This window comes from Triticum dicoccoides, chromosome 4A (genome assembly GCF_002162155.2).
Source record: "Triticum dicoccoides isolate Atlit2015 ecotype Zavitan chromosome 4A, WEW_v2.0, whole genome shotgun sequence".
NCBI classification, from domain to species: Eukaryota; Viridiplantae; Streptophyta; class Magnoliopsida; order Poales; family Poaceae; genus Triticum; species Triticum dicoccoides.
In genome coordinates, this window is record NC_041386.1 from 463,653,636 (window position 1) to 463,672,164 (window position 18,529).

Genomic DNA, 18,529 nt, shown 5'->3' on the forward strand with positions numbered 1-18,529 from the left:
GTATGCAATAGCATTGCATTTGAAGAAGTGTAACACTAGAAAAAAAATGATAATCCAAATCCGCGTCTTGAAAGTGTCATCGTAGCATAAGAGTCGTCAAAACCTATCGAGTCAAGACGAAAGGGTAACGAAGAGATGGCACATCAGAGGTATAAAGCATTGCATAAAAAATCATAGCCCACAACAACCGACGGCGAAAGAAGCTCGGGGGCTAAGGCACAATGAAGAAAGAGTCCAGAAAATCCTATAAAAACAACAAGGGCAAGTAGGCCACAAAAGTTGTATAGAAAGGATCAGGACCAGAGAAAGGCTGACGGACAAAGGTATGGTGGACTTGCATGGCATAAGGAACACAAAATATCAACGGATTTGGTGGATACACCAGAAAACAAAGAGAACTAGAAAGAAAAAACACACACGAGACGTAGATGCAGGAGCCATCGTGTTTGCAAAATAAACTGTAGAGAACCTAGTGCAAGTAATACGTCTGCTCACGAGAAGGACCAATGGTAATTAAGAAAACAGCAAACAGCAAACAGAGATGCACGAGTGCTACATGGTTTAGCAGCAGCCAGCGCAGACAAGCATGCAGCAGCAGCAAGCGTAGCAGGAGATAGCAGCAGCCACGCACACGGGCGTGCGGGAGCAGAACAGCACCCGATGCGGCCAAGGGAGCACGCAGCAGCAAGTAGCGCACGTGCGGAGCAGAGGCAACGGCGGCCAAGAGGAGCACACGCGGGCGGCGGGAGACAGCTGCGTGGGACGCACTCGGAGGCGGAACAGCAACGGCCGCAGCCTCGATCTGGAAGGGGCGCCTACGAGGGCCACGATCTGGACGTCATGTGTGATGGGATCTGGACCACGGCCTTGGGAGCATGGATCAGGAACCTTCTGGCCTGGGAAACAGCCGACGGATCGAAGGCAGCATCCTGGAGAAGGGTGGCACGTCATTGTGCGGGACATGCAGCGCCCCGACGGCCACGCGGAGACAACAGCCTGGATGAGCACCAAAGGAGTCGTGGCTGTCCAGCGTGTAGAGGCCCAAGTTGATGCAAAGGAGTTCCACCGGGGTCAAAGGAGACAGCCACACCAGGTCTTGGAGCGGAAGCAGAGGAAATCTTCATCGAGAAGAGGTGGATCTAGAGAGAATTCACCGGATGAGCACAGGAGATGTGCGGATCGTACAGACCGAAAAAAAATCGATCGAAGAGCAGGGATGGGTTGCGGTGTCCGGAGGAGACCTGAACCTAGGCTCTAATACCATGTTATGATGCAACTTATCTCTATTACATAGCCCGTAGGGCATATATATATTACATAAGACTTGAGGTGCAAGGAAAGTAAACATAGTCTAATAAGGACTCCTAGACCAATACTAATTCTTCCTAAGTGTTTAGACAAGTGATGGCTGTTAAGCTTTATGCACTAGCCAATGCAAGGAAAAGTTTGAACTATGGGAGAGGGTCGGACATTACACTCCAACACGTCTATGCTCCTTTGGAGTTATGACATGGGCAGCGGGAGTGGGGGTAGCCGCAATTATTTATTGTGTTTACTGGGTTTTGAACCCTAAACCTCTTGGTTGTAAGTCATGCACCTCACCAGTTCACCCATCAGCTTGAACTAATGGAAAGGGCTAGACAATCCACATATACACTTCAGCACCCCCTCACGTGTGATACAGGAAGTCAACACGTGAATAGACTTAGAGGTATGGTTCAAGAGGCCTATACGTGGACGCAAAGGGGGCAACAACAATTTATCATAATTTGTGAAAGCCAGGACTAGAACTCAAGACCTTGGGCCTTGATACCATGTTAAGCTTCATGCACTAGCCAACGTAACATGAATTGTGAAAGCCAGGACTTGAACTCAAGACCTTAGGCTCTGATACCATGTTAATCTTCATGCACTAGCCACCACAACCAAAGTCTGAACTGATGGAAAGGGTTAGGCAATCCACATATACACTTCAACAATGGCGACACTGACGACTTTTCAATTAAAATAGGACTGCACCAAGGGTCAACTTTTAGTCCTCCTTTTTGCTTTGGTGATGGACGAGGTCACAAGGGATATACAAGGAGATATCCCATGTGGTATGCTCTTTGCGGATGATGTGGTGCTAGTTGACGATAGTCGGACGTGGCTTAATAGAAAGTTAGAGCTATGGAGACAGACTTTGAAATCAAAAGGTTTTAGGCTTAGTAGAACTAAAACTGAGTACATGAGATGCGGTTTCAGTACTACTAGGCACGAGGAGGAGGGGTTAGCCTTGATGTGCAAGTGGTACCTTAGAAGGACACCTTTCGATATTTGGGGTCAATGCTGCAGAAGGATGGTATATCGATGAATATGTGAGCCATCAAATCAAAGTTGGATGGATGAAGTGGAGCCAAGCTTCTAGCATCCTCTGTGACAATAGAGTGCCACAAAAGCTAAAAGGCGGGTTCTATAGGACGACGATTCAACCTGTGATCTTGTATTGCGCATAATGTTGTCCAACTAAAAGGCGACTTGTCCAACAATTAGGTATAGCAGAGATGCACATGTTGAGATGGATAGGTGGTCACACAAGTAAGGATCGGGTCCAGAGTGATGATATACGTGATAGTTGGGGTAGCACCGCTTGAAGAGAAGGTTGTCCGGCGTCGTCCGTGATGGTTTGGGCATATACAACACAAGCCTCCAGAAGTGCATGTGCATAGTGGACGGATAAAGCGTGCTGACGATGTTAAGAGAGGTCGGGGTAGACCAAACTTGACATAGGAGGAGTTCGTTAAGAAGGATTTGAAGGACTGGAATATCATCAAAGAACTAGTCATGGATGGGGGTGCGTGGAAGTTAGCTATCCACGTGCTAGAACCATGACTTGGTTTTGAGATCTTATAGGTTTCAACTCTAGCCTACCCCAGCTTGTTTGGGACTGAAAGGCTTTGTTATTCTTGTATATGTATACTGATTACGTGATCGTCAAATATAGCTGGCAAGAGAAACATAAACGGTGCAGTCAGCCATTTGGACACTGATATGCAAATGATCTTCATGTAGGTCACTATTTGTGAAATGAAATAGGGTTATAGGCGCGGGAAACGGAAGCTGGAAGCCTTTATAATGACTTCAGAGTTTCCTATCACAGAGCACGTATTGTTAGTGCACTGAAGCTTGAGCTAGTAATCCTCTTGGGTTAGTTACACCAAAGCATGTAACTCATACACTGAAACTTGAGCTAGTATCTGAATTACCAAGAAGTTTTCATTGTACTGAAAGATGCATTTTAGCATTTACTGAACATCATTTGATTCAATCTTATTTACCACCAATACGTATAATGAATGAATATTTTTACTCTTAATGTCATTAGGACGGAATCCATCCCCAGTGTGGGATAAGCTGGTATTTAACAAAATAAAAGCTAGGCTGGGTGGACGAGTAAGGGTTATGTCTTCAGGTGCTTCTCCATTGTCGCCAGATGTAATGGAATTCCTCAGAATGTAAGCTAACTTCATTTGCCCTCCCTTAGTGTGGCATGATGAAGAACCTGGCTTTATTAATCATAACACTTTCTTTTATAGATGCTTTGGTGGTGATATTCTTGAAGGCTACGGAATGACGGAAACATCTTGTGTCATTACTTTAATGGATGTTGGTGATATATCAATTGGTCATGTTGGATCTCCCAATCCTGCTTGTGGTAAGCTCCATTTTTCAGGCGCGGAATCAGATATGCTTGGCTATAGTTGTGCTTATACAGATGCTAATTGCCCATGAGGCCAACTTAATGCAATAACAGTACAGAGAAGCCACCCTAAAGTTATGACACACTTGCATGGATTTGATTATTTTGCAATGATGGTCATATTTTGAAAGCTGATGGTTACTACAAAAATAGTTGCATCAAAGAAACTTATACCATATAATCATTATTTTATATTTTGTGTTTGGCATTTGTTTTGGAGTTACTTTTAAGTTCTTCAATTTGTTTGATTCTGCATGCTGATTGGATTGAATTAAATTAGTCTAATTGTTGTGAAAGATATCAAATATTCTTACTCATGTAACAAATGAAGCCGTGTTCCATTTGTTTCGTAATATTTGCACAGCTCACTCACATGCTTTCATAATGTAAACCCTGTTTTCATTTTCAGAGGTTAAACTTGTGGATGTCCCTGAAATGAACTACACATCTGAGGATCAACCATACCCTCGTGGAGAAATATGTGCCCGGGGACCTATAATATTCCAGGGTTACTATAAAGATGAAGTTCAAACGTAACTTGATATCCTACTTCTGTTTACCTTTTGTTAAGTAAGATTCCATAAATGGCTCATATAATTTGTCAAGTGATATACGGATGTGTTTTGTAACATGCAGCAGAGAGGTCATTGATGAGGATGGTTGGTTGCATACTGGGGACATAGGTTTGTGGCTGCCTGGAGGGCGCCTAAAGATTATAGACAGGTAGAACTGAAAGACACTCCATATTTCCATGAGGCTTTTATTTTACTTTGAGTGCTGTATGTATTGCATCTTATCTGTCTGTTGTTTATATACTCTCCGCATGTCTTTCCCCTGGACTCTGTTTAGTCTGGCTTCTCTTCCTAAATTACTATTTTTTATATCTCCGTACCTCAAGGAAAAAGAACATTTTCAAGTTAGCTCAAGGAGAATACATAGCTCCGGAGAAGATCGAGAATGTTTATGCCAAGTGCAAGTTCATTGCCCAGTGCTTTGTATATGGTAATATCATGGTTTTCTATTTGCTGTAACTATTAATGTTGGTCATGCATATTTTGAATATGTTGGTCTGGATGCAGGCGATAGCTTTAATTCTTGCCTAGTTGCCGTTGTAGCAGTTGAGCCAGAGGTGTTGAAGAGTTGGGCTGCATTAGAAGGAATCCAGGTAATATTCGTTGATTGTTGCATACATGCATCACCTTCTCCTAATCTCTTAAGAACACATAATCAGAGTAACTCTAACTAGAAAATACCGATTATTTGGAAGTGTAAACCATCAATTTTTTTTCCTTGTATGTTCGGATTATGTATACTTTTTTCTTTCGTGGGTCCATATTATGAATACTGAAACAGTGATTTATGTATAATTACGAAAATAGAGATCCTATTTCCAAAACCAGAGCTATAAATGAGACTCTAGATATTTGTGTTGCATGTTTATGCTCTATGTATTATGAGAATACAACAGTTTTTATGATTACCACAGTTTAAATTACTGTGAGCTGTTTGGCAACCACACAAAACTGCAATATTAATACAGCAGTATTCCCTAAACCACGGTATTTTCTCTGCATAAAAAAACAACCCTGGGCCTCTTTTTTTAAAACAGAGCATGTGAAAAGAACGAGCCCATCCTTGGCCGCGGCCGCCGCCCTGTCGTTTGTGGAGGCTGTCTTGTTCACCGGCCATGAACAAATCAAAAAGGTTCCTCCCGCTGCTTCCTCCGATTTTCCCGGAAGTCGTGTCCGTCCAATCCGTTTTTCGCTCTGCATGATGGGCCTGGCCGGGATGACCAAGCCGCTCTCGTCCATGCGCCGCTCCACTTTGCGTGGTGCGCCGCCGGCATAGCCGTGTTGCGGAGTGTCAGGTCGTTGCTCCGCGCCAGTACGTTGTACTAGTTCGATTGCATCCTTGGTGAGTGTAACATGCATCGAGCTTGTCCATCCGTTCAATTAGTCCGTGGTCGTACTAGTTTGTGCATGCTGGTGCTTTGTGCATGGCTGTTAATCAGCTTGCAACTCTAGCTAGCTAGCAATGCGAGCGTTTGCAACTGCTTCAAACGGCGAGATAGTTAATTTTCGTTGGCGCATATAAGCTCTTGCCAAACAGGTCCACAGTATTCCCAATACTTCAAAATACTTTGTTATATCAAAACTGTGGTTTTCTGTACCTACAGATTAAATTACTGTAGTTTTCAATACTTTGGTTTTTATAATACTCCCTCCGTTCCTAAATATTTGTCTTTCTAGACATTTCAAATGACTACTACATACGGATGTATGTAGACATATTTTAGAGTGTAGATTCACTCATTTTGCTCCGTATGTAGTCACTTGTTGAAATGCCTAGAAAGACAAGTATTTAGGAACGGAGGGAGTAGTTTGCTATCAAACACAGCCTAATTTGTCCTTGCTAACCTGTAGTATGAGGATTTAAGACAGCTCTGTTCTGATCCTAGAGCAAGAGCTGCTGTGCTGGCTGACATGGATTCTATTGGGAAGGAAGCACAGGTCCCTCTCTTAACTGTTGCTGCACACTCTCCATAACTAACATTCTCTATTCTGGACGTGATCGAATGATTCCTGATGATATTTCTGTACTTATTGTTGTATCAGCTAAGAGGTTTTGAGTTTGTCAAAGCTGTTACTCTTGTTGCTGAACCATTCACACTAGAAAATGGCCTCCTCACCCCAACATTCAAGGTAGGCCCATCAATTCTGTTTAAGTGGATTGAAATGCAGGAATGCTGACACTTCATTTCCATACTTTTGTAGGTCAAAAGACCGCAAGCAAAGGCGTATTTTGCAAAAGAAATCACAGATATGTATGCACAATTGCTTGATGCAGAGTCAGCCAAGCCCAAGTTGTAATTACACAAGTAATGGTCAAAATAAGCAGTCAATCAAGGTAGGAGATTAAGCTTTACAATTGTTCAGTTCATAGCATGAAATAAGTGGATGTCTTGTACTGACGCGGCAAGCAATGTGATGATGATTCTTGAACCTGTTCCTCCCATGTGCAGGAACCAAAACTAATCTTTCCAATCAACAACAGCCTGGGCAAGTGCTTGGTGCAGTTAATTTGATTACCGTGGTCAAGTATAACTGGATGAGCCCAGCATATGCATCTTCTTAACTTCTTTTCCCTTTTTTACAATATACACTCATGTAATCCTGCCGTTGTAAAGATATATAGAATAACATATTGGTGCCCTAATTTTGATCTGCTGTATGTGCAATATATTACAAGAAAAGCCAAGTGTACGCAAAATCAGGAATTAAGCTGCTGTGCGTGGTAATATATGATAACCACATGACGTCTTGATATTTTTAGTTAGAATAATCCAGAACATGTAACCTATGATAGTGTCAAAAAACGTTTTACATTTTAGGACGGAGGGAGTAAAAGAGAAACTTGAAGTTTAGTGAAAGTACCTTTCTACATCGGAGCTCAAATGCTCTTGGTGTGAACAGTAAAATCAAAAATAGGAAAAAGTTTTAAAAAAATTCTGATTTTTTTGGCATCTTTAACTTGTTGTGCATGCAAAATTTCATCAAGAAATCACATTGATGGAAAGTCATGAAAAAAAAGAAACAAAATCAGAGCGCCAAAACGCGTTTGAAAGTAACATTTTGAAAGCATCGATTTTGTTTTTTTACCATGCCTTCCACCAATGTAATTTTGTGATGAAATTTTGTATGCACATCAAATATTTCTTAAAGTATGCCAAAAAAATCCAGAATTATTTGCATTTGTTTTCTATTTTTTTTATTTCACTGTTCATACCAGGAGCATTTTGTGCCTGGTGTAGAAACTTCATATCCGAAGTTTAGGCATTACTCCTATAAACTATGTTGGGAGTACCCGCCTCAGGGGACCCTCGCCGCCTGAGAGTGCCCTTCGCACCTTCTGTTTTGTCTGAGCCTCATGCAGTTAGCTCCTTGCGCGCTCATTGTTGTCCGATCTATGAGGCTGTCATGCACTTGTCTAGTTTTTCTAAAGGGACCATGACGCATGAGCCACAGGTGAGCTCGGGTCCACCTTCCTGCAGGGCTTTGCGTCGCGCACGCTGCGATGTCACACGTGTCGAGCGAGGTTGGGTCTACTTGTCAGCATTGTTGCCCCCTGCCGAGTTATTTCGCTCACGCCAGCTAGGCATGCGCGTGCACCCTGCTTGGCGTGTGATAGTCGGGTGGTTGAAGAGTTCCATCCAGTCAGGGGGCGCGACGGCAAGTTGACCGGCCATGAGGGTCGTCTGACCAGTGGTTGGCAAGGCTACTGGCCATAAAGGCCATCCGGCTAGGGGTTGCGTCGACAAGAGGTTGGCAGACTAGCGCCCGACCACATCCAAATGCGGTCTCGAGGGTTGTTTGGTCTTTTTCTTAAGGTGGTTGTTTTTTTCTATAAGTTCGCTATTTTATGCCGCATGTCGGACACCACACACATTGGCCTCCCTCCTTGCAGCTCTTCGCTTTGGAGTGCTCTCTGCTCGTTTCCGTCGACGACGGTCGAACACGTCACCGGCCTCTCCCTTCTCACACAGATGTGATGTCTCCTTGTTCTCCGTCCTCAATAAGCTTGTAGTTCGTCCCCGGTCCGCATTCCGTTTCTGTTTTGGTGGCTAGCTCCCTTGCTCCATTGTCCGCGCTCGTGTTTTCTTTGACGTCTTTTTTCTTTCATCGTGGCGCCGCAAGACACACCGTTTCCTCTCTTTTTTTGTCATTTCGGCAGCGAGTTTTCGACGACCACGATGTTTTAGGCCCGCGGCGATAAACATATGGTGAAAGTTGGTCCGCGCTAGCTTGTAAAGGTGCGATCTTCGCGGCTGCTAACAGGGCCATTATTGCCCTTTTGTCATGGCTGGGTTAGGGCCTGACAAACATAGCACGGTGGTGCCGGTACTGTTGTGTCACGTCCCATCATCTGTTGTCTATGTTGCATTGCATGTAGGTGTATGTTTCAGCAGGTGCCTTGGTTGTTAAGCCACTAGGAATTTGATTTGCCAAAACTGCGTGTGACTAGAGGCGTTGCAGTCTTCGAGTATGTGGGATGTGCCCAACGTTCACCAGGTTGGTTTCCGGCGCATGCATAGAAAAAGGCACGTTGTTGGGGTATCTGGTTGGTGTAGACGAGGTGCTGAGAGCCATGAAGATTGGTATCCATTCCATTGTCCCGGTAGGGGCCATAACATTGTATCGTGGCCAGCCCAGCTACACATGCATGGTCTTGATGATTGAGGGAGTTCTGGACTAAGGGGTCTTGGGCGTCCAGCCTGTTAGTCATGGGCCAGACTGATGGGCTGTGAAAATACGAAGACCGAAGACTGCACCCGTGTCCGGATGAGACTCTCTTTGGCGTGGAAGACAAGCTTGGCGACCGGATATGTAGATTCCTTCTTTGTAACCGACCTTGTGTAACCCTAGATCCTCTCGATGCTTATATAAACCGGAGGACTTAGTCCGGAGGGGGAGATATTCATTACCATAGCCATACAAGGTAGACCTCTAGGGTTTAGCCATTACGATCTCGAGGTAGATCAACTCTTGTAATACTCGTATTTATCAATATCAATCAAGCAGGACGTAGGGTATTACCTCCATAGAGAGGGCCCGGACCTGGGTAAACATCGTGTCCCCTGTCTCCTGTTACCATCGACCTTAGACGCACAGTTCGGGACCCCCTACCCGAGATTCGCCGGTTTTGACACCGACATTGGTGCTTTCATTGAGAGTTCCACCGTGCTGTCGCTAAAAGGTTTGATGGCCCCTTCAATCGTCAATAATGACGCTGTCCAAGGAGAAGCCTTCCTCCCCGGACAAATCTTTGTGTTCGGCGGCTTCGCACTGCGGGCCTATTCGTTTGGCCATCTGGAGCAGATCGAAAGCTACGCCCCTGGCCATCAGGTCAGATTTGGGAGCTTGAACTACGTTGCGGACATCAGTGGAGACTTGATCTTCGCCGGATTCGAGACCACGGCTGCCACTCCAGGTCACCCCGAGAGACATGACCTAAATCTGTCATCGGACTGCATCCAGGAGATAGCTCCCGTAACCGCTCTGGCCTTAGATCCGGAGCAGACTGCTCCATCCAAGGACGGGAAGCTCAATCCCGCCACGAAGGCCACAGATTTCCCGGCGTTGGAGCCGCACATAGACTTGATCTCGCACGATACCTGTGCCACCGGAACTCCGGACTCGTCTCCGACCGTAAGTTCCGAACCATGTGAGCCCGCGGACGCCGAACTTGATCGTTTATCGATCTTCGAATTCAGCGCCGCAGATATCTTCCAGCACTCGCCTTTGGGCGACATGCTAAACTCATTAAAAAACCTGCCCTTGACGGAGGGCTCGCAGCCGAACTATATCCGGTTCGAACTAGAAACTGATGATAGGGAATTTCGCTCCCCACCCGCCACCCACTTTATAGCCACTGTCGAAGACTTAACCGACATGCTCGATTACGACTCCGATGACATCGGCGGTATGGATGACGATGCCAGAGAAGAAGAGGCCCAGGACCCGCCGTTCACTGGACGCTGGACGGCCACTTCCTCGTACGATGTGTACATGGTGGATGCACCAAAGGAGAATAGCGGTGATGACAAAGAAGACCCAGTTGAGGATAAACCTCCTGAGATACAATCGAAACACCGGCGTCGGCGACGCCGCTCTAAGTCACACCGCAGTAAAGATATCAACACCAACACAGGAGAAGATAACACTCCGAAAGGTGCCGAAGACAACGAAGACCCCGTTGGCGCAGCTACTGAACGGTATGAACGGGAAGATGGGCAGGTTAGCCCTGGTAGACAGGCCACACACAAGGACTTGGAGGACAATAATTATCTTCCGCTCTTCGAAGATGAGGCGAGCCTCGACACCGAGGATTTCACCGTGCCTGAGGAACCTCTTGAGCAGGAGCGCTTCAAGCGCCAGCTAATAGCCACTACAAGGAGCCTGAAAAAGAAGCAGTAGCAGCTTCAAGCTGACCAAGATCTGCTCAACGCTAAATGGACCGACGTCCTAGCAGCCAAAGAATACGGCCTCAAGCGCCCGGCCGAAAGCTACCCGAAACACAAATTACTACATCAGTTCGACGATGAGGCGTCGGGACACATACCACCATCACGCAATGCGGCTGACCGACCACCATGTGGACGGGACAAAGCGGCAACTCAAGCCGAACACCAGCCCGCCCCGCCTCATCGCAAAGGCAGAGGTAAATTAGCCCACGACCATACATATGACCTCCGGCAAAATCTGAACAATAAAGCAGGACATACCAGATCAATCTACGGATCGCGAGGACGTGCCTCGACACGTGACGACGACCACCTATTCGGACGTGACAAACCTAGTCATGCGCGGGCTGAAAACCGCAGACGGACTCCATCAGAGCTACGTCGTGATACAACCCGATATAGAGGAGCCGCACACCCTCATTGCTTCACTGATGAGGTCCTGGATCATGAATTCCCAGAAGGTTTCAAACCCGTGAATATAGAATCATACGATGGAACCACGAATCCCGCTGTCAGTGTCAAAACCGGCGGATCTCGGGTAGGGGGTCCTGAACTGTGCGTCTAAGGCGGATGGTAACAGGAGGCAGGGGACACGATGTTTTACCCAGGTTCGGGCCCTCTTGATGGAGGTAAAACCCTACGTCCTGCTTGATTATTCTTGATAATATGAGTAGTACAAGAGTTGATCAACCACGAGATCGGAGAGGCTAAACCCTAGAAGCTAGCCTATGGTATGATTGTCTGTTGTCCTACGGACTAAAACGCTCCGGTTTATATAGACACCGGAGGGGGCTAGGGTTACACAAGGTCGGTTACAAAGGAGGAGATATACATATCCGTATTGCCTAGCTTGCCTTCCACGCCAAGTAGAGTCCCATCCGGACACGGGACGAAGTCTTCAATCTTATGTCTTCATAGTCCAACAGTCCAGCCAAAGGATATAGTCCGGCTGTCCGGAGACCCCCTAATCTAGGACTCCCTCAGTAGCCCCTGAACCAGGCTTCAATGACGATGAGTCCGACACACAGTGTTGTCTTCGGCATTGCAAGGCGGGTTCCTCCTCCGAATACACCACAAAAGAGTTTGAATACAAGGATAGTGTCCGACCCTGCAAAATAAGTTCCACATACCACCGTAGAGAGAATAATATTTCCACAAATCCAATCTGCTGACACGTTTTGGCAGCATGACATCATGCCATGGTCCGGTAATTATTCGAACCGTTTTTCTTTAACCAGCCCCGCACATAATGCGAGACAGTTTCTTGACATGTTGAAAGTGCAACTATCCCTAGGTGGTTTTGGTAATTCCTAACAACATATAGCTCATTGAGCTAATGCTATTCCAAGATTAATATTTCAGGAAAAGCTCAATGAATGGCATTGCATGGATGAGGAATGTGGACCCCTCAAAATACTAAGGACAAAAAGATTGGCTCAAGCTCAAAGCTCAAGACTCTACACTTTATATTTTTGTGATCCAAGATCACATTGAGTCTATAGGAAAAGCCAATACTATCAAGGAGGGATGAGGTGTTGTTTAATGAGGTTCTTGCTTCATAGTGCTTAGTGATATGCTCCAAAACCCTCAACTACCTTTGCACATCCACATATGACCTAAACCAAAAGTCAAACTCGGTCCCACCGATTCTTTATATCCGGCGCCACCGAGTTTCAAATGTCATAGCCACTGCCACAAACCCTAGGCAAATCGGTCTCACCGATAGGGATTTCGGTCACACCGAGATGGGGTTGTAACCTCTCTGTTTCCCTTCGTAACGTTTCGGTCCTACCGAGATGAGCGATCGGTCCCACCAAGATTGCAATGTAAACTCTCTGTTTCTCTTTCATAACATTTCGGTCCCACCGAAATGAGCGATCGGTCACACAGAGTTTACCTTATCAACTCTTTGGTTAGCTTATTACCAAAATTGGTCCCACCGAGTTTGTGTAATCGGTCACACCGAGATTACGTTATGCCCTAACCCTAACCATATCGGTCCTACCGAGTTGCATCTCAGTCCCACCGAAAATCCTAACGGTCACTAGGTTTGCTGAATCGGTCTAACCAAGTTTCTCCATTTGGTCTCACCAAGATTGGTAAATTATGTGTAACGGTTAGTTTTTGTGTGGAGACTATATATACCCCTCCACCCACTCTTCATTCGTGGAGAGAGCCATCAGAACATACCTACACTTCCAACCTATATTTTCTGAGAGAGAACCACCTACACTTGTGTTGAGACCAAGATATTCCTTTCCTACCATATGAATCTTGATCTCTAGCCTTCCCAAGTTGCTTTCCACTCAAATCATCTTTCCACCAAATCCATATCCTGTGAGAGAGAGTTGAGTGTTGGGGAGACTATCATTTGAAGCACAAGAGCAAGGAGTTCATCATCAACACACCATTTGTTACTTCTTGGAGAGTGGTGTCTCCTAGATTGGCTAGGTGTCACTTGGGAGCCTCCGACAAATATTGTGGAGTTGAACCAAGGAGTTTGTAAGGGCAAGGAGATCGCCTACTTCGTGAAGATCTACCACTAGTGAGGCAAGTCCTTCGTGGGCGATGGCCGTGATGGGATAGACAAGGTTGCTTCTTCGTGGACCCTTTGTGGGTGGAGCCCTCCGTGGACTCGCGCAACCGTTACCCTCCGTGGGTTGAAATCTCCATCAACGTGGATGTACGATAGCACCACCTATCGGAACCACGACAAAAACATCCGTGTCTCCAATTGCGTTTGAATTCTCCAAACCCTTCCCTTTACATTCTTGCAAGTTGCATGCTTTATTTTCCGCTGCTCATATACTCTTTGCATGCTTGCTTGAATTGTGTTATGATTGCTTAACTTGTGCTAAGATAGCTAAAATCTGCCAAAGACTAAAATTGGGAAAAGGGTAGATTTTTATTTGGTCAAGTAGTCTAATCACCCCCTCTAGACATACTTTCGATCCTACAAGTGGTATCAGAGCTTTGGTCTCCATTTGCTTTGATTTCCATAGCTTTTGGTGGTCATAGACTTGGTTTCACAACCTAGGAGAGTATGGCGTCTAGCGAGGGAAATTATCACCGTAGAGGTCCTTACTTTGATGGTACTAATTTTGCTAGTTGGAAGCATAAGATGAAAATGCATATTCTTGGACATAACCCCGCCGTTTGGGCTATTGTGTGTGTTGGCTTGCAAGGTGAATTCTTTGATGGGAGAGAACCGAATCGTGAAGCTACCGCAGATGAGTTAAAGATGCTACAGTACAATGCTCAATCTTGTGATATCCTCTTCAATGGATTGTGCCCCGAAGAATTCAACAAAATCAGCCGTCTTGAGAATGCAAAGGAAATTTGGGATACTTTGATTGAGATGCATGAAGGTACCGTCTCCGTCAAGGAATCCAAGTTGGATGTGCTTCAAATTCAACTTGACAAGTTCAAAATGAAGGATGGTGAAGGTGTCGCTGAAATGTAGGCTTGCTCTTATCACAAATGAGATTGTCGGCTTAGGAAGTGAAGAGATGACCAACAAATTCATCATCAAGAAGATCCTAAGAGCCTTGGATGGAAAATACGATACCGTATGCACATTGATCCAAATGATGCCAAATTACAAAGATCTCAAGCCAACGGAAGTCATTGGAAGAATTGTTGCTCATGAGATGTCACTCAAGGATAAGGAGGAGCTCCATAACAAGTCAAGTGGTGCTTACAAAGCCTCATGTGAAGCTCCCACATCATCGAGTGAGAAACAAACCTTCAATGAAGAATTGAGCCTAATGGTGAAGAACTTCAACAAGTTCTACAAGAGTAGAAGCAAGGAAAGAAGTTCCAAGTCAAGGTCCTACAATGACAAAAGATCTTCTAGTCGAGAGCGAAACTGCTACAATTGTGGAAGACCCGGACACTACTCCAATGAGTGTACGGCACCCCACAAGAGAAGAGAAGATTCTCCCAAAAGAAGAAGTGGAAGAGAAGAATCACCATCAAGGGAGAGAAGGAGTAGGGATGATCAATATGAACGAAGACACCCTCGGAGAAGCAAGGATTCAGAAAGGAAGGACAAGTCATCAAGGAGCTACACAAAACGAAGACATCAAGCTCATGTTGGTGAATGGGTATCCGGCTCCGACTCTGACAATGACTCCGAGAGAAGCTATCACTCCGACTCCGAATATACTCAAGATGAAGGTGTTGCCAGACTAGCACTTGTGTCAACCAACTCCTACGACATATTTGATTCACCAAATGAAGGAATTGGAAGATGCTTCATGGCTAAAGGTCCAAAGGTATCACACCCCAAATATGTTGATTTCAATAGTGATGAAGATGACTTGTTAGGTGATGATGAGTTACTTGTTGACAACTATAGTGATGAATACTATAATGAAACGAATGACAATGATAAGGAGAAGATTGAGTCTCTAACTAAAGAACTAAACACTCTTAAGTTAGCTCATGAAACTATCTTAGGAGATCATCGAGAACTTTTAAGGACTCATGAGAAATTACGTTTTGAAAAGCTCAATCTTGAGCAAGAGCATGTGTTCTTAAAGGCAATCAATGATGATCTTCGCAAGGAAAGTTCTTCTTACATTGCTAAGCGTTTACTCTTATCCACTTACATGCCTCAAGTCAAGTCTAGTAACAAGAACAAGAAAGATTCTTCCTCTAGTAGTAACAATAATCATGCTAAATCCAATGTTGTTGCTTCTAGTAGTTCTCTTGATTCCACTAATGATTCTCTTAGCCAAGTTACACTTGAGCAAGAAAATAGCTTATTGAAGGGAATTATAGATAAAGGTGTTTACAAGAGCCTTGCCGGGAGCAAGCAATTCGAGGAAATTGTACGCAAGCAAGGAAGGCACCGGAAGAATCAAGGTATTGGTTTTGAACGAAGGTTCAATGCCAATGGAGTTGAATGGGAAGAAGATCAATACCCCAAGACAAAGTTTGTTCCTCAACAAGAGAAGTATGATCCTACTTCATCCAAAGGAACACAAGCTCAAGATGATCTTCCACCACAAGACCACAAGCAAAAAGGCAAGGACAAGCTTCAAGAGGAAATTGATGCATTTGAAGAAGCTCCTAAGGCCTTGGTCAAGTGGGTTCCCAAGACTACATCAAGTTCCACTTCATCAAGTACAACTACAACTCCGAGGATTCCCATCAAGATGGTGTGGATCCCGAAGAAGAAGAACTAGAGAGTTCTTGAGGGTGACTCCGCCAATATACTTCACTCTTATCATTTTGGCAAGAACAAGTGCAATCAACTTCCACATCTTGCACTAGTTCAAGGAGTCACAAACCCTCTTATTGGTAAGACAAGGGACAAGGTAACCTAAAGCTTTCATAGACATCATCTTGTGTGCGCATCACTCTATGTCTATGGATATCCTTGTTTGTTCCTTGTGGGACTAATCCGTGTAGGTATTGAAAGTGCAACTCACTCCAAAGGATAGCTCCAAATGATCTACAATAACATAGAGCATCCACATCTTCAACACCTACATGAAGTCATCATCGACAAAAACCAAGGTTAGTTCATCCCTCTTAGGGGGATCTCACATCTAGGGGGAGCTTTACTCTAACAATTGAGTTAAAGCAACTCTAATGGTGTGAACACAACAACACTTTATGTAAAAGTGGTAACCCCACTTGTGCTTAAACGATGAGTATGACCTATGATCAAATGTTCTCATTTGACTCCTAAGTCAATATACTCATATATAGATGACCTAGTCATCGCCAATTGCTTGATAGATGCTAGAATTGTTTGTGCATGCTTTGCCACATATTTCATTTGCCGTTTTATTGTGTGAGCATGTTTGTTGCATAATTTACTCATTCGAGGACATCCACTTGTTGTTTTGATCGATTGGTTTCCTTTTCTTTTGGCCAAGTGGATGGACAAGAATGCCTAAGAACCTTCTCTAGATATCTATGCTTTTCTCGTCTCAAACTCTATTCATGCTGCATCACAAAATTTGATCAAGTCAGATTCGGATCACTCTGTGTGAGGAGCACTCGGAGTCCCTGATTTGTCATAGACTTAAACTTCCAAAACTTCTTTGTGCGTTTCGGTCTGACCGATTCACCCATTTCGGTCATACCGAGATCACTAAGTCGATCTAGGTTTTCAACCTCAGTGCAACCGATTCGAACTTTTCAGTCACACCGAGTTTCAGTAACTGCTTGCAGTTATGAATCTCGGTGCCACCGAGTTGTTCCACTCGGTCACACCGACAGGGTCGGGCTATATATACCCACGGGTCAAAATTTGGAAAACTTTCTGAACCTCGTCGACCCGTGCTTAGCCCGCTCTGCCTCCAGGGTCTCCGGATCGTCTTCCTCGTCGCCAGCCGCCTCCTGCCGCTGGTCTCCGCCGCCGTCAACGGGAATCAACCCCGCCGTTGCCGTCGTAGCGAGTTCATCACTGAACTAGGGTATGAACTCGATCACTGTGCTGTTCTATCTCTGATTCCCCAGCACATTGCTTTGCCATGTATCTTGCCACGATTGAGATCATTCTATCCAGTCAAAACACTCCGTAGTTTAGTCATGAATTAAGAATTTAGGGTTAGGATTCCACCGAAACCATCTCGGACCCACCGAGTTGTGGAACTCGGTAACACCGATTCGGCTCAGGCCATTGCACATGTGATTCTCGGTCTGACTGAGAATTGCAAATCGGTGTGACCGAGTTCAGGACTTTGTGAAACCCTAGCAGTCTCGGCGCCACCAAACTGTGACCCGGTCTGACCGAGTTCACTAGTTTAGGTTCCAAAAGCTGCTTCGGTATCACCGAGTTTACAAATCGGTTGATCCGAAATGCTTTCTATGGAAAACTAAAACTAAGTTTTTGATTCATTCTTTTGCAAAAACCTCTGCATTTTGTGATGCTTATCCACTCTATCTCATCTATATCTATTCACAGGGTCTGCTGTCAGTGTTTGCATTATGTCTGATTAGAGTGACAGCCAGAACAGGTCAGAGGAGCAGGTTAACATGAGTGAGGGAACTAGTCCCTCTAGCAGCTCAGATGATGGCAGCAGGAGCACCCCAAGAAACTTACCCAAAGCTGCCACCAGGGCCAGCAAGAAAAGAACTTCAGAGTCAGAGGATGAGGACTATGTGGCTGAGGAAGAAGAAACCACCTCAAAGAGAAAAGTCCTGAAGAAGGAATATGGCACAGCTGCTGCCACCAAGCCAGGCATGAAGCAAAAGGTTCCTGCCAAGAGAGCTCCAATGTCTAAGGCCAGAGCATCCACTCAAGAGACTTTGGGAGATGCACCCAAAGAGCAGGTTGTGGCAGAGAAGAATAGGAAAGAGAGGGTCAAGAAGACCACTGTCAGAGTGCTTAGGAGATCCTCAATCATGAGAGATTCTAAAGAGGAAGAGGAAGAAGATGCTGCACCGGCACCCAAAGCTCAGAAGCTTATGGGTGATGCCATCAGGGCAGGGGCTGTTCCATCTAAGCCTAAGACTGCTCCAAAGGCTGCAGCTCCAGCTCCAAAGGCAAAACTGAAGAGGAGCACCAGGAACATCCCTGCTGAGGAGAAGAACAAGGCCCCAGTGCCTGAAGCTGAAATGGAAGAAGAAGATGATGAGTCACATGTCTTGAGGAAGCTGAAGCCAAAAATCCCAGATCACAATGATACTCATCCAATTGCTAAGAACATGAAGATCAGGAGGACTCAGGTCTGAGGCTATGGAGAGAGTCTGATCCATATGCCACCAGGAGAAGGACTGTTGTGGACTACAGGTTCCATACAAAGGAA

At 45.2% G+C, this 18,529-nt stretch overlaps 1 protein-coding gene across 2 annotated transcripts in view; it reads left to right on the forward strand.

Annotated features, from left to right (window-relative positions):
* The window catches only part of LOC119286184 (long chain acyl-CoA synthetase 6, peroxisomal-like), a 19,688-nt gene extending 12,676 nt beyond the window's left edge, over positions 1-7,012 (forward strand). For both annotated transcript variants that reach the window (XM_037565545.1, XM_037565546.1), the window contains exons 15-24: positions 3,365-3,494; positions 3,576-3,694; positions 4,149-4,272; positions 4,376-4,462; positions 4,638-4,741; positions 4,819-4,904; positions 6,163-6,249; positions 6,355-6,441; positions 6,514-6,646; positions 6,762-7,012. In XM_037565545.1, the coding sequence (XP_037421442.1) occupies positions 3,365-3,494; positions 3,576-3,694; positions 4,149-4,272; positions 4,376-4,462; positions 4,638-4,741; positions 4,819-4,904; positions 6,163-6,249; positions 6,355-6,441; positions 6,514-6,609 (920 nt within the window). In that variant the 3' untranslated portion in view covers positions 6,610-6,646; positions 6,762-7,012. The remainder of the gene's footprint in view (positions 1-3,364; positions 3,495-3,575; positions 3,695-4,148; positions 4,273-4,375; positions 4,463-4,637; positions 4,742-4,818; positions 4,905-6,162; positions 6,250-6,354; positions 6,442-6,513; positions 6,647-6,761) is intronic.
* Positions 7,013-18,529: the final 11,517 nt, after the last annotated feature.